General features: G+C 35.3%; 1 protein-coding gene and 2 pseudogenes across 3 annotated transcripts in view; all 3 read left to right on the top strand.

Moving 5' to 3' along the window:
- CENPC (centromere protein C) overlaps positions 1 to 9,321 on the top strand; it is a 91,154-nt gene extending 81,833 nt beyond the window's left edge. For 2 of the 3 annotated variants that reach the window (XM_022561684.3, XM_022561683.2), the window contains exons 16-19: positions 232 to 327; positions 2,303 to 2,457; positions 7,836 to 7,926; positions 9,104 to 9,321. In XM_022561684.3, the coding sequence (XP_022417392.1) occupies positions 232 to 327; positions 2,303 to 2,457; positions 7,836 to 7,926; positions 9,104 to 9,174 (413 nt within the window). In that variant the 3' untranslated portion in view covers positions 9,175 to 9,321. Of the gene's footprint in view, positions 1 to 231; positions 328 to 2,302; positions 2,458 to 7,835; positions 7,927 to 9,103 lie in introns of those variants that run through there. The other variant, XR_002642964.3, reaches the window with a different exon arrangement.
- Positions 9,322 to 9,432: 111 nt separating this feature from the next.
- Positions 9,433 to 12,452, top strand: LOC149749169 (large ribosomal subunit protein uL1 pseudogene; annotated as a pseudogene).
- LOC149749168 (N-acylneuraminate-9-phosphatase pseudogene) lies at positions 12,447 to 23,745 on the top strand (annotated as a pseudogene).
- The last annotated feature ends 261 nt before the right edge of the window (positions 23,746 to 24,006 follow it).

Genomic DNA, 24,006 nt, shown 5'->3' with positions numbered 1-24,006 from the left:
TGATGATGCAAGAATTCAAAAGTTGTCAGAAAATAAGTTTAGGATGTTTGCTTCTGTGGTAAATCATTGTGATTTTTGAATTTTTGTTTATCAAAGCGGTCATTGATAAACAGGAAAAAGATACGCCTCTGGCAATTTTCATTTACAACTTGTCCATAGCTGTATTTCATACTAGATTTTTTTTAATGGAAAAGAATTTTAAGTAAGATTTCAGTGGTATTTCTTTTGCAGAGAATAAATTCGTGGAAAATCTGAATGTACCTCTGGGAGATCCTTTGCAGCCAACGAGGGTAAAGGACCCAGAAACACGAGAGATTATTCTTATGGGTAAGATCAGGGTTGATATTGAGAATACTTAATTTAACAACTAATAAGGACAAACTGAAGTCTGGCTTGTCTGCTTTCCCTTTCTCTCCCCAGATCTTTCAGAGCCAAAGTCTAGTAGAGAGTCTAATTCAACTAAGCAGCCTGTATGAGGACTACACTAGGGGAACTGATGGCAGACAACCTCCAGGGTACATATAGTACCATGCATTTGTCCTCTGTGATACAAGTGCTACCATCAGGAGTGTTGTCTCCGCCATTAGGGTCCAGGACTTCTTTGACCATGAGGACACAAGCGGACAGGGGCTGTTCATGGGGAACTCTAGCAAGTTAACTGGCAGACTCCCGGATACACTCTTACTGGGGCTGTTCATGGGGAAATCTAGCAAGTTAACTGGCAGACTCCTGGATACACTCTTACTGTGAGACCAGATGGGGATTGTGGCAGGATTTAGACAGCCTTTGGTGCTGTGAGATGCCAATATTGGTATCTGGGGTATAAAACCTTTCTGGAGATGACTAGCAAGGGCATCAGTCAGCCAAACAAATGCCATGCTGAACCTTAAGGCTGGTACAGGGTCCTGGAAGCCACCTTCTGTACTTAATAGGCATTAAACATTTAGTGTCTAGGACAACATGGGAGGTCCCAAGGGATGGGCTATAGAGTGGTGGGGTTAAGTAGGGGACACTCAGCTATTTACCAACCAGGGAATATATACATACAGGAAATATTTAAATATTTTAACAACTGTTATGACTGTACCAGTGAGTACTTGGGACTATTTATCCCAAGTCAGAGGACAGATATCTCAAACCAGAGAGGGAGTATTTACACTTAACATTTTGACTATGGCATAAGTTCCATTTGATATCTTAAGTAGCAAAGTTATTTCTATATTCCAGATTGTTTATTTGGCAACAGAGGTAGAAGCACAGAGAATTTTGTTTAGTGAAGTGTCTTAACTAAAAACATTGCTATACTGTATCAGGTTAAAAAAGTTGTGTGTTGTCAAGAATTCATGTTTTTGTTTCTTGAGCCTATGTATTTTCTATATCCTGTAGTCTGTGGGAGTACAGTCAGAAGCTGATGATAGAAAAATATATTAATTACAGGTCTGGAAAAGGTTGTAAGTAAAAGGGAAATTAAAAAGTGCTTAGGGCTTCCTAAGTAGGGCTTCCCTGGTGGCGCAGTGGTTGAGAGTCCACTTGCCGATGCAGGGGACATGGGTTCATGCCCCGGTTTGGGAAGATCCCACATGCCGCAGAGCGGCTAGGCCCGTGAGCCATGGCCGCTGAGCCTGTGCGTCCGGAGCCTGTGCTCCGCCAGCGGGAGAGGCCACAACAGTGAGAGGCCCACGTACCGAAAAAAAAAAAAAAAAATGATATAGTAATTTGTGAGCTACAGTTAGAACTCTGGTTTCTTACAGGCTTTACCTGATAAATAAATTAAAATCTTGTTATTTAATAATCAGTCAAGCAAGCACGAAGGAATTTATTGACATGATGATGATACATTTGTATTGTGGCTATGTTAAACTTTTTAAAGATAGGAATCCTTTCTTATCTCTTAGCTGATTTTGTTTTCTGTCTGAGCTATTATGGGAAAAATAGTAATACTACCATTGTTATTATTAATAGCCAAGACTTACCTAATGCTTACTTTGTGCCAGTGTTTTAAATACTTTACACACTTTAAGTCATTTGATATTCACAGCTCTAACATAGATGAGGTATTATTACCCCATTTTATAGAAAAGAAAATGTAGGCACAAATAGAGAGGATAAGCAACTTGGCTAAGTTCACACAGCTTGTAAGACAGAGATAGGATCTGACCTGTGGCATTCTAGCTCCAGAGTCAGTGATATTAATCACATCTATCTTTCTAAGGCAGGTTTATGTCTATATATGTGTGTATATGCTGTGTCAGAGAAATGTCATTGCTATTACTTTGTACTTATATTATTTTTTTTCCCTTAGATCTTGTAAGGCCACGAGATACATACCAATTTTGTGTTGAACATGGTGAGTTGAAAGTATATAAAACATTGGATACACCATTTTTTTCTACTGGAAAATTGATATTAGGACCACATCAAGAAAAGGGAAAGCAGCATGTAGGCCTAGACACATTGGTGAGTGTATTTTTCCATATATTTATGTTTTGCTCTTGGCACAACTCTGATTTGTTGGACTTGATGAAGCCTTAAAAATGCTATTTCCTCAGAAATGATATATGATTACTATAGTGCACAGAAAATTTTTTAGTTTTTTTCATCTGTTTAAATTCAGTCAACCAATGGCTGTTTAAAAGCACTTGTTTTGTGCATAGCAGTATAGGCTTGAGATTCAGAAGTTTAGGGAATTGTCTTTACTTAAAAGATTCCTTGAGGGCTTCCCTGGTGGCGCAGTGGTTGAGAGTCCGCCTGCTGATGCAGGGGACACGGGTTCGTGCCCCGGTCCGGGAAGATCCCACATACCGCGGATCGGCTAGGCCCGTGAGCCATGGCCGCTGAGCCTGCGCGTCCAGAGCCTGTGCTCCACAAAGGGAGAGGCCACAACAGTGAGGCCCGCGTACCGCAAAATTAAAAAAAAAAAAAAAAAAGAATCCTTCAAATTAGTTTTGCAAACAAATCATTAGAATTTTAGAGCTGGAGGGGATTATTGAGATTAAGTGTAACAGCAGATTGAGGACTGGGAGCTAGTTGCTTCAATAAGTATTAAAGAATATATTACTGTATATAGCAGTATTATTGGCTGAAGTTATAAATAGACTCAAGGTGAGTCTCTCTTCTCTGAGTCTGTCTCTCTGTCTCTTTCTCACTGGAGACACACACCCCTATAACATTGTATTTATATCAGATAATTTTTGCATTTTGAATTTGAAAATGAAAGATTTTGAAAATCACCAGATTTAAAGAATATTTAATATACCAGCATTTAAAACATGTCACATCTGAGGTACATCTTTCAGTAAGTAACATTTCAGGAACCTGTGAAATCATGGTTCAAAACAGTTCTTTTTACTGATAAAATGAAAGCCCACAAAGGAGAAACAGAAAGAGCATCAGGACCCTTCAGTTTTATTAACTAAGAAGGGCAAATCAAGGCAGGGAAAGGAAAAGATACACATAAGAGTAAAATAATAATTTATTGCTACATCAGTATAGTATGTAGAATCCAGATCTAAAGTATTTAAAAATATTCTTTAATCCAATCTTAAAATGTCATAGATCGCCAGGTGGTATTAAAAGAGTAAATATAACATATTAAACTAACTAAAGTAATAGATAATCCCTGTGTAATCATTAAGGAACAATTAATAATGAAAATAAGCATTATGAAATGTCATCATTGAACTAACTGTAGTTACCCATTAAGCTATAATGCCTTTATTCCTTTAAAAAAGGAATATTGAATAGTAAATGTTTGGAAGTGTTTGAACATATGTAGCTCTTTATTTTAACATAGACAGTAATTGCAAAATTGGAAATCACTGAAATGTGTGCTGCAGGAAAAAAATGGTTATATTATATTTTGACTTAGTAATGAGATAAACCATTATATATGATAATCAGTTATATAGCACTTACATGTTCCAGGTGCTATACTAAACATTTTTATATTAATTTAAGTATATTATTTTGCAGAATAGCCATATAGGAACACCTTTAGGATAAATATTTAAGGAAACTGAAAAGTAGAAAATTCTTTTTATATTTTTCTGAGTAGAAATTAAAAATGAAAATGACAGAACCTTGAAGGAACTATAGAAAATAACATGTCAGTAGGTGATTATAGTTTAGTTTTGTTTCTTCTAAATATTGCCTTTAAGTTTTTATAATGAAAACTAGACTTAAAGGTTCTTTTTAAATAACAAGGGGAGTATTTTTACATTTTTACAAAATGAAGCACACTTTTAAATATATGCTTTTGAGAAACTAAAGGGCAAGGTGGAGAACCAGCATAAGCCATTAACTCTTTCTTTCAAACTCAGGTCTAGATAATGAGTAAGACAGAAAGTAGCAGTGGTAGATTTGTTAAATTCAAACCACAGAAGAATGAACAAATTAACTATGGGAGTTTGTTGTGGAGCTCTCCTAGAAAACAAAAGGGTATTAAGAAATGGGAAATATTGGGACTTCCCTGGTGGTCCAGTGGTTAAGAATCTGCATTCCAATGCAGCAGATGCAGGTTCAATCCCTGGTTGGGGACCTAAGATCCCACATGCCGTGGGGCAACTAAGCCCATGCGCCACAGCTAGAGAGAAGCCCACGCATTGCAACAAAGAGCCTGCGCACTGCAGTGAAAGATCCCACATGCTGCAACTAAGACCCAATGCAGCCAAATAAATAAATTAATTAATGTTTTTAGAAAAAAAAGAAATGGAAAATATTAAAGTTAAGTGATGTGGAAGACCAGTCAAAAACCAGAAGAGAGAAAAAACCCAAATAAATCAAAAGGTAGAACTATATGAAAAACTAGACAATAATTGTTCCAGAGGTAAAAAATCAAAAAAGTGATAGCAACACACTTAAAGGAACCAGAGTTCCTTAGAGAAATGTCTGATTCCAGGCCTGGGACTGAGCTTGGAATATTTATCATACCTGATAGCAGACTATCAAAGACCATTAGGATTGGGTCATAAGGTCTCAGGATCCAACTTGAAGATGCTGTCTCTGGACAAAGATATGAAAACTTGAGTATCAATAAGAATAACTTCATTGGGTTGATACACATCAATTATATCTAAATCCATGAATTTGTAAGGCTACTACAAAAAGAAAAACTTAATTCATCACTGTCGGAGAATTCTAGGAAGCCAACTCACTTTGACAAATATGGTAAGTAAAGGAAAATAATTAAACATTTATTCTGCTGTTCTCATATAAACTGTACTACTAGGTAATCAAATAATAGATATGGGGAAGTTTATCCTTTTTAGAAATAGTCCAATTAATAAATGAAGAATGAATGTTAGAATGGACTATTACCATTTTACAACACCCAATAAACTATTGGTTCTAGCATCATTGTCTACTAACATCTAAAAAGAGCACAACCAGACATTATGTGTCTCCTGATGGAAGAATACAACACTGTCTATGAAGTAGTCTTGCCTTCCCCACCTTCTTTAAAAAAAAACAAAACCCACACACAACCACCTGAAGTTAAGTCCTTAGATCTAACCACCAATTTACAGGAAATAAAGAATGGCAGACTTTTCAGATGACAACCTGGCGTAGTAATAAGCAAAATCCAGCTGTGTAAAGATTTTTAAAACAAATTTTGCTGCTTGATTTCTTTAATAAGGTGCAAGGAATAAAAAAGACAACCACGTGGAATGTATAGAGATCAGGGTCTTCACCTGTGGCACTATTGACATTTTGGACTCAATAATTCTTTGTTGTAGGGAGGCTATCCTGTGCATTGTAAGAGGTTTAGAAGCAACCCTGGCCTCTACACACTAGATTCCAGTAGTACCCCTCTAGTTGTGAGAATTACAAATGTTCCCAGACATTGCCAATTGTCCCCTGAGGGAACAAAATCACCCCCAAATTGATAACCACTCAATAGATTGAGTGCTTTAAAAGATAGATCAAGCACTGACCATATGTGACTCTTACTTGGAACCCAATTCAAACAAACCCTTAAAAGTAAGACATTGAAGAGACAACTGGAAATTTGAATATTGACTGGGCGTTTAACACTAAATATTCATTTATTTTTATGTGTGACAACAGTGTTGTCGTTTTAAAAAAGGACTTTGGTCTTTCAGTACACATTGAAATATTTACAGATGGTTTATGATGCTGGGCATTTATTTCAAAATAATATGGAATGGGGGAATCAGACTTTGAAAAGAACAGGGTATCACGGTTCAATATTTATTTATGGGAGGTCATCATTCTATTTTTGTGTATTTCAAAAGCATTCTTAGTAAAATGTTTGCAGAAATGGGGAGAGGTGTGCATAGAGAGCCAAACTGAATAGATAAGGAAAAAACATCTATAAATACCTGCTTGACTTTCTGGGTAGTGTGTGTGTTCCTTTTTTTAGGCAAATTTTTTTGGATGTAATAAATATATTTCTTTTATTAAATTATAAAAATACCTTTAGAACCCTTTAAGAGTGTTCCATTGAGAGAGTATATTGTAGTGGCTAAGAACATGGATTCTGGAATCAAAGTACCTGAGTTCAAATTTCAGCTCTTCCATTTACATTGTGACCTTGGAAAGTTACACTTCTCTGTGCCTCATTTTCTTCATCTGTGAAAAGCTATTAAAATAGTACTGTCTCATTGGTAGATGCATACATTAAATGAGTAAAAATGAAGTGCTTAGAACAGTGGCTGGCATGGGGTAAGTGCTGGATAAGTGCTAGCTGCTCTCATTTTTCTGGTATTTTAGGCCCATTTTACAAAAGTGGTAAGAAGAAAAGGAGAAGGCATATTTCTCTGAGGCAAAATATTCTTGATGGCTGAATCTCAGAATTTGAATCTCAGAGTTTGAAGGCCCTACATTTTGTATTTAGTTGTCAAAAAAATAGGTCATTGCCAGGTGCTATCTATATATAAAATGTAAAATTTGCTGTGTTTGAATATGGAAGCCTGTATGACTGAGCACTATATTTATCCTCTTACTTAATGTTGATGCTTGTTTAAATGTACTTTTTTTTTTTTTGCTTTTTGTTCTCTCTTTGATTCGTCAGTCAGATTAAGTTACATATACCAAGCATGTAACCTTTAAAGAGGTGTACATAAAACCTAGCTATTTTTCTAGTATAGCTAAGTGATATTCTTTACAGTGGTTCTGAATTTTCATAAACTGGTAAATAGTAAGGAAGAACAAAAGAAATGTTTTCCTGTACTAGTTTTCTATTACTGCTTTAACAAATTACCACAAATTTAAACAACCCTCACTTATTATCTCACAGTTACATAGGTTAGAAATCAGGTGGGCTTGGCTGAGTACTCTGTTTAGAGTATCACTAGGCTGGAATCAAGGTGTTGTGAGATCTGTATTCCCCTCTGAAGGCTTTTAGAATGAGTGTTTCAAATTCATTCAGGTTGTTGGCAGAATTCAGTTTCACGTGGCTGTAGGGCTGAGGTTCCTGTTTCCTCACTGGCTGTTGGCTGGGGTGTCTAGAAATAGTCTATACTCCTTGGCTTATGGCTCTCTTATCTTCAGTGCTAGCAACAGTGAAAGCCCTTTTCATGCTTCAAATTTCTCTGACTTCTCCTCTGCTTCATCTCTCGTCTGCTTCCAGTAGGAAAATTGCCCACTTTCAAGTAAGGTTTATGTAATTAGATTGGGCCCATTTAGGTAATCCAGGATAATCTCACCATCTCGAGGTCTCCTTTGCCATGTGACATAACAAATTCTGGAGATTAGAGCATTGATATCTTTGGAGGGCTGTTATTCTGCCTACCACATTTACTTTTAAGTTTCTTTGGAGTGTATTTGTTGTGGTGTTACAATTTGAAATGAGATTTTAATTTTTAATTTTACAGATTTTTTATGTTAACTTTGGTGACCTTTTATGTACCTTACACGAAACACCTTATGTAATAACAACTGGGGATTCATTCTATGTTCCTTCAGGTAAGAATAATTAAAAACCTTTTCTTTTGTATAGTTGAATACTTATATAGTTGCTCATGAGCACCATGAAAATGGAAGCCACAGTGGTCAAAATGAAGCATGATGTGATTGATGCCAAAGAAATTTGGTGCATATTTTCTTTTAATTTTTTTTATTAGATAAGTATATCAGTGTTTCGGTACATGAAAATTGAATGAGTTGCTAATTGCTGAATATAAAAATAGAAGATACGTTGTATCCAGAATAGAAAGAAAATTATTCCCCTATGTTATCTCAAAGACATTATGTAGTCAAACAGTTTTTAGTTGGTTATTTTAAACATACAGAATAGTGTGCTTCATCAGCTATTGGAGCACAAGTCTTTGGAGATAGGAATTTTAATTTGTTCATTCATTCATTCATTCATTCAACAAATGTGATTGAGAGTCTACCAAGCATTGCTCTAAGGGTGTGGGATACATAAAAAAATCCCTGCCCTCATGGAGCTTACATTCTAATGAAAGGAGACAATAATAATAGCTATATTTATATAGTCCTTTGTATGTGCCAACACTGTTGTGAACACAAACAAATGAATATAAAAAACAGAATCAGACTCATAGATACAGAGAGCAAACTAGTGGTTACCAGTGGGGAGAGGGGTAGAGGGAAGGGGCAAGATAGGGGAAGAGGAATAGAGGTACAGACTACAAGGTATAAAATAAATAAGATACAAGGATGTAATGTATAGCACAGGGAATATAGAAAATATTTTACAATAACTTTAAATGGAGTATAATCTATAAAAATAATTGAATCACTGTTGTATACCTGAAACTAATATAACATTGTAATTCACCTATACTTCAATTAAAAAAACCAAAAAAAACACCCCAAAACATGATTGGGTTCAGAGGGAGATTTTTTTTTTCCTATCTGCACCCTTGTCTAATTTGTTTTTGCACTCATTATCAAAATGATGTGAAATTTACATTGTTTTAAGCTTTATCTGGATCACAGATGGTCCTTGGATTTTTCAGTTCATGGAATTAAATAAGAGTTATTTGTTGTTACATGATTTTTTAAAAAAATTTGCCTCTATATACTGTAATAGGTCTTAGTGATGACTAAACATTTAATCAAAAGGGAATGATTCCTATGGAAATAATTTTTAATTTTCTTATCACTTTATTTCTAGGTAATTATTACAACATCAGAAATCTCCTGAATGAGGAAAGTGTTCTTCTTTTTACGCAGATAAAAAGTTGAAAGATGAAGCAAAGTTTAAATATGTGTGTATATATATATTTACATACATACATATAAAACACATTGTGTAGTGAGATGTTGTGATTATTTGTAATGTTTTAAAATATTCAGTGTTGTGTACTTGTTTCAATAAACATTTCAAACTTCCATATGTATCTTCTAATTTTTCCACGAATATACACATAGCCTGTAGTGATACCCATATTCATAGTATTTTAATAACATGAAAAGAACACCAAAATCACTGCTCCCAGTGATATACAGGCATACTTTGGAGAGGTTGTGGGTTTGATTCCAGACCACCACAATAAAGTGAATATTGCAATAAAGTGAGTCACGAAGTTTTTGATTTCCCAGTGCATATAAAAGTTACGTTTACACTATACTGTCATCTGTTAGGTGTGCAGTAGCTTTATGTCTAAAAATTAATGCATATAGCTTCATTTAAGAAATACTTTATTGCTAAAAAATGCTAACCATCATTGATACCTTCAGTGAGTCGTAATCTTTTTGCTGGTGGAGGGTCTTGCCTTGAGGTTGATGGCTGCTGACTGATCAGGGTGGAGGTTGCTGAAGATTGGGGTGGCTATGGCAATTAAAAAAAATAAGACAATAGCTTTTTTCTGGTTATTGCGGTGTGAGGCACCATGAGCAGCAAAGTCTCCCGTGCCACCCTGTACGAGGCAGTGTGGAAAGTCCTACACGGGAACCAGTGCAAGCGCCAGAAGGTTTTGGAGATGGTGGAGCTAAAGATCAGCCTGAAGAACTATGACCTCAGAAGGACAAACCCTTCTCAGCACCGTCAGGCTTAAGTCCACTCTCCGCCCCAAGTTCTCCATATATGTTTTGGGGGACCAGCAGCATTGTGATGAGGCCAAGGCTGTGGATAATCTCCCACATGGGCATTGAGGTGTTGAAGAAACTCAACAAAAATAAGAAGCTTGTCAAGAAGATGGCCAAGAAGTATGATGCCTTTTTGGCTCCAGAGTCTGTGATCAAGCAGATCCCATGAATCCTGGGCCCAGGCCTTAATAATGCTGGCAAGTTCCCTTGCTGACCCCCAGTGAGAACATGGTGGCCAGAGTTGATGAGGTGAAGTCCATGATCAAGTTCCAGATGAAGGAGTGCTGTATCTGACAGAGGCTGTTGCCCACATGAAGATGACAGGTGATGAGCTTGTGTACAACATCCACTTAGCTGTTAACTTCCTGGTGTCATTGCTCAAGAAAAATTGGCAGAATGTACAGGCTTTGTACATTAAGAGCACCATGGGCAAGCCCCAGCACCTATACTAAGGTACAGCTTAATAAACCATACTGCCACCATTAAAAAAATAATAATAATAATAATGATCAACTGCTGCATCTATTGACTTCCTTTCACAAATGATTTCTCTGTAGCATGCATTGCTGTTTGATAGCATTTTAAGTACAGTAGAACTTCTTTCAAAATTGGAGTCAGCCCTCTCAAACCCTGCTGCTGCTTTATCAACTATAAAATTCTAAATCCTTTGTCATCATTTCAACAGTCTTGTCATTTCTACAGTCATTCCAACATCTTCACCAGGTATAAATTCCATTTCAAGAAACAGCTTTCTTTGTTCATCCTTAAGAAGCAACGCCTGATCTGTTAAAATTTTCTTAGGGTATTGTAGCAATTGTCACATCTTCAGACTCCACTTCTGATTCTAGTTCTCTTATTATTTCTGCCACATCTTAAGTTCCTTCCTCCACTGTAGTCTTGAACCACTCAAAGTCATCCATTAGGGTTGTAATCAACTTCTTCCAGACTCCTGTGTTCATGTCGATATTTTGACTTCTTCCCACAAATAATGTTCTTAATGGCATCTAGAATGTTGAATCCTTTCCAGAAGGTTTTTGAATTACTTTCCTCAGATCCATCAGAGGAATCACTATCTATGGCAGCTATAGCCTCCTGAACTATATTTCTTAACTAATAGACTTGAAAGTCAAAATTACTCCTTGATCCATAGGCTTCAGAATGGATGTTGTGTTAGAAGGCATGAAAACAACATTAATCTCATTGTGCATGTCCAGCAGAGCTCTTGGGTGACCAGGTGTGTTGTCAGTGAGCTGTGATATTTTGAAAGGAATCATTTTTTTCTGAGCAGTAGTTCTCAACAGTGGGCTTAAAATACTCAGAAAACCATGTTGTAAAGAGATGTGCTGTCATCCAGGCTTTGTTGTTCTATTTATATATAGAGTACAAGCAGAGTAAATTTAGCATAATTCTTAAGGGCCCTAGGATTTTTGGAATGGTAAATGAGCATTGGCTTCAACTTAAAGTCACCAGCTGTCTTGCCCCCTAAAGAGAGTCAGCCTGTCCTCTGAAACTAAAGCTAGACATTGACTTCTCCTCTCTAGGTATGAGTCTTAGATGGCATTTTTCTCAACATAGGTCTCTTTTGTCTACACTGAAAATCTGTTGGCTTAATGTAGCCACCTTCATGAATTAGCTAGATCTTCTGGATAACTTGCTGCAGCTTCTACATCAGTACTTGCTTCACCTTGCACTTTTATGTTATGGAGGCAGTTTCTTTCCTTAAACTTCATGAATCAACCTCTGCTGGCTTCAGACTTCTGCAGCTTCCTTACCTCTCTCAGCCTTCATAGAATTGAAGAGTGTTAGAGCCTTGCTCTGGTTTGGGCTTTGTCTTAAGAGGATGCTGTGGCTGGTTTGATCTTCCATCCAGAACACTAAAACTTTTTCCATGTCAGTAAGGCTCTTTTACTTTCTTATCATTCATATGTTCACCAGAGTAGCACTTTTAATTGCCTTCAAGAATTTTTCCTTATCTTGGCTCTTGTGAGTTATGCTGTAATGAACATAGGAGTGCAGATATCTCTTCTAGGTACTGATTTCATTTCCTTTGGATATATATGCAAAAGAGGGATTACTGAATTGTATGGTAGTTCTATTTTTAATTTTTTGAGGAACTTCCATACTGTTTTCTATTAAGGCTGTACCACTTTATATTTCCACCAACAGTGTAAAAGAGTTTCCATTTCTTCACATCTTCACTAGCACTTGTTATCTTTTACCCTTTTGATACTAGCCTTTCTAACAGATTTGAGGTGATAAGCCATTGTGGTTTTGATTTGCATTTCCTTGATGATTAGTGATGATGAGCATCTTTTCATTTACCTGCTGGCCCTTTGTATGTCTTTTTTGGAAAATGATCTCAGTTATATATGAAGTCTAAAATCACATTCATAGAAGCAGAGAATAGAGCAGTGGTTACCAGGCGCGGGGGGGTGGGGGGGTGTGGAGAAAATGGGAAGATGGTTGCTCAGAGGGTAGAAAGTTGTAGTTATATAGAATGAGTAAGTTCTAGAGTCCTAATGTACAACATGATGACTATAGTTAATACTCTAGTGTATACTGGAATTTGCTAAGAGTAGATTTCAAGTGCTTGCACCACATACAACACACACGGAAAACTGTGAGGAGATGGGTATGCTAATTAGCTTGACTGTAGTAATCATTCCACTAAGTATATCAAAACATGCTGTACACCAAGCATCTCAGTCTAACTCAGAAATGATGCATGCACAGGGTGGACTTGAGAGAGCATGGCAAAAAGTGAAAGCCAAGGGGGACTTGAGAACTGGCTGCAATGTTGAATATATCTCCCATCTCACACAGAGAACAGTTAGCAGAGGGTAGAAGTCTTATAGACTCAAAGTGTGTGATGTTAACTTCTGTCCAAATCATTAGCTGACTATTAAGCTGTTCAGAGACAGAGGCTACCCCTGGGGAGCCAGGATAAAAATTGAAATAAAGAATTTGAAAAAATGAGCAGAGACAGCCAATAGCTCTACATCACAGGCCAATAGATTCCACAGTTTGAGTATGGGCAAGATGATAAAATAACTCCTTAGATGTAAAACACAGTCTAGAGTTGCTATAATAAATTACCTAAAATGTCCAGTTTTCAGCCAAAAATTATTAGACATGCAAAGAAATAGAAAAGTGTGAAATGTACTAAGGAAAAAATAAGCAGCTAATGGAAACTGAGTCTGTATGGGCCTAGATGTTAGATTAGCAAAGACTTCAGCCAGGAATTAATAGACAAGCTCAAAGAATTAAAGGTAAAAATGTTAAAAATGAGTCAACAGAAAAAAAAATATATATATATAATCTATAGAGAAATATAGACTATAAAAAATAACCAAATTTGAATTCTAGAGTTAAAAAGTGTGACTGAATTAAAAATAAAAATTATTAGATGGACTTAACAGCAAATTTGAGGTAGCAGAGATCATTTATTTGAAGATATATCAATAGAAAGTATACAAAGAATTTTAAAAGATTGAAAAAATGAGCAGAAGAACCCTAAAGACCTGTGATACAATGACAAGCATTCCAACATGTATAAAGGGAGTTGGCAAAGGAGAGGAGAGAAAGAGAAGAGGAGACAAAATTTTTGAACAATAGCTCCAAACTTCTGAAAGTTGATTAAAAACATTAACATTTAGATGCAAATAGCTCACCAAATCACTAGTAGGGTAAGTAAAAAGAGCACCATAACTAGAAACAACATAGTCAAAATGATAAAAGACAACCCCTCAAAGGAGCCAGAGAAAATGACTCATCACATAGAAGGGAACAATAATATGTTTAACAATGGGCTTCTTATCAGAAATGGTGGAGGACAGAAGATAACGGAATGACACAAAGTGCTGGAACAAAAGAAACTACACCCAGAATTGTATATCAAGTGGAACATTCATTCAGAAATGAAGTTAAAATGAAAATATTCTCAGGTATAAAAAAAATTGAAAGAATTTGTTGCTAATAGACCTAACCTGTAAGAAACACTGAAGTTCTTAAGGCTGAAAAGAAACACACCCGATGATAAGTTAGATACACAGGGTGGAATGAAGAGTACCAAAGGTATTAAATATAAAAGATTGGTTATATGTTTTCTCTTAATTGAAAAGAAGATAATTCAAAGCAATAATTGTAACACCAACTTGTTGGGATATATAAATACACAATCAAATATATGCATATTATAATCTACACAATGATAGCACAGATTAAAAGGGGAAAAGAAATGAAGCTACACAGATGCAAAGTTGCTATATTTTTACCAAAATGAAGTTAGCGGTGACCTGACAGAGACTAGGATAAATTTAACATGAATATAGAAATATCTACAGCAGCCATTAAAGTAATAACTCAAAAGATACAAAGTGCACCATGCAGGCAACAGTGGCATGGGGCTGAGCCAGGTGTGGGCTGTCTTCTTTGACCTGGACAGCATACTCATCAACATGCCCAGGGTGAGTCGGAAGGGCATGTTGGAGGTGATAAAGCTCTTACAATCAAAATACCATTTCAAAGAAGAGGCTGAAGTCATCTGTGCCAAGTTCAAATTAAACTCAGCAAGGAATGTTTTCATCCTTCTAATACATGCATTACTGACCTCAGGACTTTACACTGGGTGGAAGCAATCCAGGAAACCAAAGGTGGTGCAGCCAATAGGAAACTGTCTGAAGGATGTTATTTTCTGTGGAAATCTACATATTTACAGCATATGACACTAGCAGATGTCAAAGCCATGTTTACTGAACTTCAAAAGGATGTCTGCCTACTTTTATTAACAAATGGAGAAAGACAGACCCAGAAGGAGATCGAGGCTTGTGCCTGTCTGTCCTATTTTGATGCTAATGTTGTAGATGGAGAGCAGAAAGTGGAGAAACCAGCACCTTCCATATTTTATTACTCCTGTGATCTCCTCGGAGTAGAGCTTGGGGACTGTGTGATGGTTGGTGACACACTAGAAACCGATATTCAAGAAGGCCTCAATGCAGGGCTGAAGGCAACAGTCTGGAAAGATAAAAATGGAATGGAGCCATTGAAGTCATCCCCCATGCCACATTATATAGTTTCTTCTGTGCTAGAGTTACCTGCTGTCTTACAAAGTGTAGACTACAAAGTCAGTGTGTCAGCTTAAAGCACAGAAAGGGTTATGCTTATGAATTTTAGGGTCAAATTACAGGGTTTGAACTAAGAAAAGTTAAGGCATTCTGTAAATTCGTGTAAATACCATTGACTGGTATTTATATCTGAAAATCCAGTGTACATTAATATAAGTTGCTTTTAGTAGTGTAATCCAGAAAACTTGAAGTATATTTGTTAATCTGTGGCTTGAAATTTTTTTAAAAAAATTATGTTATTAATCTTTTAGCATCTTGGATCTATGAAGATACTAAGGAGGATAACATATATGGATGCACAAATGTAGATTTTATGTTTTGGCTTAAAAAGATATTTTTTAAAAATAGGTATTCTAAAATATGTATAATAGAGATTTATTAGAGCAGTTGGACCTGGTTAATATGAAGTACCAAGTCACATGCAAATCAAAGCATATTTCATAGTGAAATTATTTTTGTATTTTCTGTTTTTAAAACATGTACCATATATTTGCCTACTTCGAATGTATACTTATGAATTTAATTTTTCTGCATTACCTTTGAGGTAGTGTAATTTTCCTATGGTGTGTACATGACCAATAAATTCCTCCAGTAAAAATCAGCATATGGTGCTCCTTTTCCATTACATTTTCCCATTTTTCCAGAGTGAGCTTATAGGTTCCTGTTAGTATTTACCTTTTATGGAAGTACTGTTACTATCTTTTCCCAGGTACACAAGTGGTTTGAGGGACTAGTCTGTCTTGCTGTGGATGAGTACAAGCCACATGGCACCAGAAGTCATTTTCCTTCTGTGGCCACATCAGAGGGGTATTGCCTTGGTGAGGCCTAATCATGCTGCACCCTATCTGTTGCCTACTAACTGAATAGTTTCACCCATATGATGAAAACCAATAGAAAATTAGGCTTTGCTATGAACCATTTCCAGAGTGCCTTTTAATACTTGACTGGCTCTTTTTGGTGTTACCATCTGCCTTAAATCTGTTTTTCAAATTGTGGGAACTATGTGATTGTTTCACAAATTTCTATATCCATTTCAGGGTTTGCTTTGAGCTTACTAATTAATGACTCCATAGTGAGGCATCTTGCAACTAGAAAAATTTCTCAAGAACGTTAGCTAGAAAGTCTCATGATATCACCAACCAAACTTAGAGTACTATGGTTAATTAAAGAAAAAAGAAATAATGTTTGGATTGTTTTTTGGTAGGGTTTTTGTTTTTTTTAACTGTTGTATGGGAAACTACTAATGTAAAATGTTAGATTGTTGAGATAGCTATGGTTCCTTCAAGTATCCTACCAAGAACAGGATTCTCTGCCATTGTGCATATGCCTGTTGTGCTTACTTCTCATTCTTAATTTTTAAAAATGTGATTGTGCCTTTGACTGTCCAGGGTGTTGTCGCTCTGAAGCTGAATGTGTGTGAACAGGGAATGTTTGTGTATAGCTCTACTAGGTGCAGTGCCCATGTGATCTCAATTATATTGTAGCTGTTTTTAAAATTGTTAAGTCGGAGAATCTTGCAGAAAAATAGTTTTGTGCATGATTTCTCTAGTGGACTGATGTGTGATGCTGAGGGCTTGTCCTTTCAGCTCTCCCACAGGACAGCTCTAGGCATGGCATGTTCATTATGCTCCCTGAGAAGGTTCATCGCTCCAAGATAATAGGAGCAGATCTCAACACAAGAACACCTAGGATGTTAAGTGAGCAGTTCTTCAGCAAAAGTGATCTGGGGAGGAATGAAAGAATTGAGTTTCCTTGTTTTCATTTTGTATTCTAGACAGTGCAGTAATGCAATATTACATTCCATTTGCACCATTTCTTCGTGAAGAACTTTGTGGTTTTCTGCCTTCTGAGTGGGCTGTCACAGAAGATATTAAGAAACCTTGGAATAGACCTACTATTAATTTTTTTTAGAATAATATTTCTTAAAATTAAAAAAAATGATGTAACAGGAAGAAAAAGATACAAATTCAGTATATTTAAAATGGTACACTAAAAAGATTGTCTAACCCAAAATAATGCAGGGAAGAATAAAGGAATAACAGCAAAACCCCATGAGAGATATAGAAAAGAAAAAGGAAAATGGGAGATATGAATCCAATCTTACCAATATTTACATTAAATGTGAATGGATTAAACACTCCAATCAAAAGGCAATGATTGTTAGACTGGATTTTTAAAATTCAAGATCCAAGTATGTATAAGAGCCATTTTTAATTCAAAGACACGATAGGTTGAATGTAACATGACAGAAAAAGATCTACTGGTATACCATGTTTTATTGCACTTCACTTTACTGTGCTTTGCATGTTACATTTTTTTTACAAATTGAAGGTTCGTGACAACCTTTTGTTGAGTAAGTCTATCAGCATTATTTTCCCAACAGGGTTGTTTTTAAACTAAGGTATGTACATTTTTAAAAAACATAATGCTATTGCACACTTAATATACTATAGCATGGTGAAAACATGACTTTTATATGCACTGGGAAACCAAAAATTTCATGTGACTTACATTCTCTCTTTATTGTAAATTTGCTTCATTGTGGTGGTCTGGAACTGAACCTACCATATCTCTGAGGTATGCCTGTACCAGACAAACAGTAAATAAAAGACAGCTTAAGTGGCTATAGTAATATCAGAGAAATAGACATTAATATGAAAATATTACAAAGTGATATTTCATAATGATAAAAGGGTCAATACAGCAATAAAATATAACAACAGTAAATGAATATGAACCTAACGATACAGTCTCAAAATACATGAAGTCAAAATTGGCAGATTTAAAAAAGAAATAGATATTCATCAGAATGAGTTATCAATATTTCTATCAATAATGGAAAGAAAAACTACACAGAAAATCAGTAAGAATATAGAAGACTTAAACAATACAGTCAACCAGCTCTTTCTAATAGATATAGAATATTCTACCCAACAACAGACAACATATTTGTTTCTAATACACATACAGAATATTCTACCCAACAACAGACAACATATTTGTTTCTAATACACATGGAACATTCTCCAAGATCATACTGTGGATTATCAAACAATCTAGGTAAATGTTAAAGTATTGAAGTGTACAAAGTGTCCACATCAGGGGATGGCAAAAAACACCTACAGGCTGAATCCAGCTCACTGCATTTTGTATATAAAGTTTTACTGAAACATAACCACACTTATTCATTTACCTATTGTCTATGGCTACTTTCATGTTTCAACAGCAGAACTGAGAAATTGCAATAGAAACCACATGGCTGTCAAAGGCTAAAATTGTGGAAAAACTTAGCAAATCTCTGAATTAGTAATCAACACAGAGAAACAAATTTGGGGAACTCTCAAATAGTTGGAGTTTATGAGACACTTCAAAATAACCAATGGGTTATTTAAGACATTAGAAAATGGCTTAAATTAAGCAAAAACAAAAATGGTTTATTAAGGTGCAGCTTTAAATGGTTGAATTAGAAAGGAAGAAATTTTACAATAATCTAAGCATCCAGCTTAAGAAGCTAGATAAAGAAGAGCAAATAACACCAAAGTATGCAGAACAGAGAAAATTATAAAGACCAGATCAAAAATCAGTGAAATATTAGAAACAAAAAGACAATAGAGAAAAATAAGTGAAACCAAAAGTTAATCATTTTGAAAGAACAACAAAACTGATAAAAGCTTAGCAAGAATGAACAAGAAAAAAAGAAAAATAATTATATAGCATAATTTGTGCTCCAGATACTGTACTAAACATTTTTGTATTAAGCATGTTTTATGTCAAATCTCAAGAAAATTGTTGAAGGAGAAAATATTATAAACTTTATGCAAATCAAGTTGAACATTTACTTATAGGCAAATTCAAAACTAAATTTATCAAAACTAAAGAGATAAGAAATCTGAATACTGTGATACTTATTAAAGAAGTTAAAACCATAATTAAAAATCTTCCCATAAAGCAAACTTCAGGCCTGGATGATGTTACTGGTATGTCTTTCTACCGTTTGAGAAGGAAGTACTATCAATCTTTTATAAACTCTTCCAGAGATTACCAGAAGAATGGATAGTTTTGAACTCATTTTGTAAGGCCTGTATACCTTGATACCACCACTTGACAATGTTGTAATAAAAAAAGAAAACCACAGATAAATATTCCCTCAGGGACCTAGATACACAAAAAATCCTTAAAATATCAAGAGATTGAATACAGCAATATATAAATAGAATAGTACATCATGACAAAGTGGGCTTTATTCCAGAAATGCAAGGGAGATCAAAATTTGAAAAAAATGTACTTCACCAAGTGGTGAATTATAAGTGAGAAAACCATATGATCATTTTAATAGACACAGATAAATTGATTCTTGATTTTAAAAAGAGAACTCAGCAAACTAGAAATGCAAAGAACTTCCTCAGTCTAATAAAGGAATTTTTTTTAAAGTTTACAGCCGACATTGTACTTTAAGGTGAAATGAATGCCATTAACGGCCACAAAGCAGGATGGCTATTCTCACTGTTTCTATTCAATACTTTGCTGGATGTCCTAGCCAGTACAATAAGTCAAGAAAAAGAAATATAAAGCATAAAGATTGAAAGGAAAAGTCGAAATGTCTGTATTCACAGGTGTGATGGTATATATAGAATACATTCATAGAAAATCTTAAGCAATCTTAAAAAAAAGTGATAACTAGTGAATTTAGCAAGGTCATAGAATAAAAGTTAAATATATAAAAATCACTTGTACTTCTAGATATCAGCAAAAAAAAAACCTTGAAAAATGAAATTAGAGAAATAATATAATTTACCATAGCATCAAAAAACATGCAGTGCTTACCAATAAATTTAACAAAAGATGAACAACATCTCTATTTTGAAATTATAAAATAAGACCAAGAGAAATATAAGACCTAAATAAATGAAGAGATATATCATGTTCACTGAAGTGTACATAATGCTGGTTTAGATGAGAATTCTCCCTAAATTGACCTAAAGATCAATGCAATCCCAATCAACATCCCAGCAGGCTATTTATATAGTAGATATTGAGAAGCTAATTCTAAAATTTATATGCAAATTTAAAGAACCTACAATACAATTGGCAAAACAGTCTTGAAAATCTTGAACAAAATTAGAAGACTCACAGAGTCTTTTTAATAAAGACAACTGGATGTCCACATAGGATAAAAATTGATCTTGACCCCAACCTGACACTATACAAAAGAAACTAATTCGAGATGGATCATATAACATAAAACAAAAGAGCTAAACATAACATAAAATAAAGCTTATCTTCATAAACAGATATTTCAAACCTACTTGGAATGGCTAAAATTAAAGACTGATAACACCAAATGTCAACAAGGGTGTGAAGCAAATGCAATTCACATAATTTGCTGGTGGGAGTGTAAAATGATAAAATGACTTTGGAAAAGCGTTTGGCAGTTTATCATAACGTTAACCATATACTTTAACCTAGCGATTCCATCATTGGTATCAACCCAAGAGAAATAAAAGCATATGTCCATTTATAAACTTGACAAGAGTATTCATAGCAACTATTCATAATGGCTCAAAACAGAAAACAACCCAAATGTCCATCCAGAGGAAAATAAAGTGATATATTCATATGGAATACCACTCAGCAATAAAACAAGAATGAACAACTGATAGACATACCATGGTGCATGAATATTAGCCATTGTGCTGAGTGCAAGATTTTATGAGTCCATATGTATAAAGTTCTAGAACAAATAAAACCTATCTACAGCGATAAATAGAATAGTGGCCCAAGGGATGGAAGTGGGGTTGATAGGAAAAGACTTGAACAGAATAGGAGTGACAAAAATTCTGTGGGTTACTTAGGTGTAAGATGTACTTGTCCAAAACTCATTGAACTGTACTTACGCATTTGACTGTAAATTACATCAATAAAATAAATGCTTCACTTAAAAAAATATCAAGCCATTGCAGATGACTGAACAAAATTCTGGCCAGTCTAAGTAAAGATGGAAATACATCCAGTCATATAACTCTTGGGAAAGTAAGTATACCAGTTTCTCTAATGATTAAAAAATTTATTCATATACCAAGCTCTATAACTTCTTTTGGAGACATTGAGGAATATAGTGGAAAATGGCCTAGGAAGTTTCACATGAAAAGTAATACATTTGCATTGATTTTTAAAATAAGAGCAAAATTTAAAGCACACTGTTGAATTATAATTCTGACAAATGGAATGAAGATTTTCTGGTTCATATGAGGATATTTAAAATAACTTCAGGAATAGCTGCCAGCAGTTCGTTTCTGATATTTAACTATTTTCTCCCCTAAAACTCTTTAGTTTTCTACATATTTTTAGTACATCTGGTAACATTAAGAAGAAAGCCTTAGTTATTTTCTAATGATCTTTCACACTGACTCTCCTTTTAAGAATGATGGGTTCAAAGCAGAAGCATTACTGTGAAACCTACAGGTTTCAGAGAGGGCATGGCCCTGCCTACACTTTGACTGCAGACTGTTAGCCTCCAGAATTGTGAGACAATACATTTTTCTTGTTTTAAGCCACTTAGTTTGTACTATTTTGTTACCATAGCCCAAGGAAAGTAATATAGATGTACCTTTTACCATAGTTCTCTGTTGAATTATTTTGATTAGTGACTCTAATATTTAGAAAAGATTTTTTAATGAATGGACATATTAATCAGATCTCTTCTGACAAAGAGATGTCCTATACAGTATATACAATAGAATACTACTCAGTCTTTAAAAAGAAGATGCTGCCATTTGTGATAATATAGGTGAACCTGGACTATGTTATGCTAAGTAAAATAAGCCAGGCACAGAAAGGCCTCACAGAACTTTGCTCTGCACATTTGCAGCCAGTTACTCATCCAAACTCTGGGTCTGTGATGGCTAATACAATAGCCAGAAACCACATGCTGTAGACATTTAAATTTAAACAAAATAAAATATTTAGTTCCTTAGTTGCACTTGCCACATTACAGTGGCTCAATAGCCACACAGTGCTGGTGGCTACCATAGTGGACAGCACAGATATATATATTTCCATCATTGCAGAAAGTTCTATTGCACAGCATTGCTCTTGGGTACCCCATGCATATTTCTGGAGCTCTGTTTTCAATACAGGTTCCTCTTCTCTGATATCCTGCTCCACAATTCCAGCTGTCTCAACAGCCCCAAATTATAATCTGTTTTTTCTGCCCAGCGAGACTTCTGCTCTGTTTGAACTCTATCCTGTATCCAGTTTTGAAAAGCGCATAAAACTTTGGAGCTAACCTTATGCCTTTCAAGAATCACAGCCCTGCACTGTTCTCCAAGGCCCGCACATAGTTACTTTTTATATTTCGCTAGTTTATAGTTGGTGAGGGAGAGCAAATTCAATAGACATCCATCATGGCAATCACCACAAAAGTTTCATAATGCTTGTAATAGTTCCTTTTAATTGTCAAGTAATATTCCAAGTTTTATCCATTTACTTGATGAATGGATGTACCTTTCATCCAGTTTCCCTCAATGGTTACATATTATGTAACTATAGTACAATGCCCAAAATAGGAAATTTGCCTGAGTATAATGTGTATGTGTGTGGTTGCATGTCATTTTATCATGTGTAACTTTGTGTAAGCACCACTGCAGTCAAGATATAGAACTATCACCACAAAGCTTTCCTGCATGCTGCCTCTTTATAATCACATAGATTCCCCTTCCCTTCACTCCCCTAATCTTAACCTCCTGCACTACTTTATTCTCCATCTCTACAATTCTGTCACTTAGAGACCGTTATATCAATGGAATCATATAGTATATGACCTTTGGCTTTTTCTTACTTAGCATAATGCCCTTGAAATCCATTCAAGTTGTGTATATCATTAGCTCATTTCTTTTTATTGCTTAGTAGTATTCCTTGGTATGGATGTACCACAAATAAAGATAATATGAACATTGTGTATAGGTGGTTCTGTAAATGTAGGTTTTCATTTCTTTGGGGTAAATGCACAGAAATACATATGGTATTTCTACCACGTCAATCTGCTAAACTGTTTTCTAGATTGGTTGTACTGTTTTACTTTCTCACAATCAACATATGAAATATCCATTTCTTCGCATCCTTACCAGCATTTGCTATTGTCAGTTTTTTTTCAGTTCTTCTAATAGATAAGTGGGGATATCTCATCATAATCTTTATTTGCATTTCACTAGTGATGTTGAAAATCTTTTCATATGTTGTTTGCCACCCATGTATCCTTTTCAGTGAAATGTCTCTTCTTTTGACCATTTTCTATTTGGATTATTATTATTATTTTTTTTTGCGGTACGCGGGCCTCTCACTGTTGTGGCCTCTCCCGTTGCGGAGCACAGGCTCCGGACGCACAGACTCAGACTCATGGCTCACGGGCCCAGCCGCTCCGCGGCATGTGGGATCTTCCCGAACCGGGGCACGAACCTGTGTCCTCTGCTACGTCAGGCGGACTCCCAACCACTGCGCCACCAGGGAAGCCCTGGATTTTTTTAAATGTTAAATTTTGATTATTTAAAAAATATATCCACCTAAAACTAATACAATGTTGTATGTCAATTATATCTCAATAAAACTGGAAAAGAATAAAAAAATTTATTTTGGATATGAATCATTTTTGGATATATGGTTTGCAAATATTTTCTCCTAGTCTCTGGCATGCTTTTTCATCATCTAACAGGGTCTTTTGAAGAGCACAGTTTTAAATCTTGATAAAGTCTGATTTATGGATTTTTTTCTTTATAGATCATGCTTTCAGTGTCAAGCAAACTATTTTATTTTTTAAGGTATACAAGATGATAATTTAATATAAGCATACATTGTGAAATGATTACCACAA

This window comes from Delphinapterus leucas, chromosome 5 (genome assembly GCF_059928025.1).
Source record: "Delphinapterus leucas isolate spDelLeu-1000000601 "Yukka" chromosome 5, BTC_Dleu_Yukka2, whole genome shotgun sequence".
Classification (NCBI taxonomy): Eukaryota; Metazoa; Chordata; class Mammalia; order Artiodactyla; family Monodontidae; genus Delphinapterus; species Delphinapterus leucas.
The sequence above is the reverse complement of the archived record's forward strand: the minus strand, read 5'-3'. Positions and strand labels throughout refer to the sequence as shown.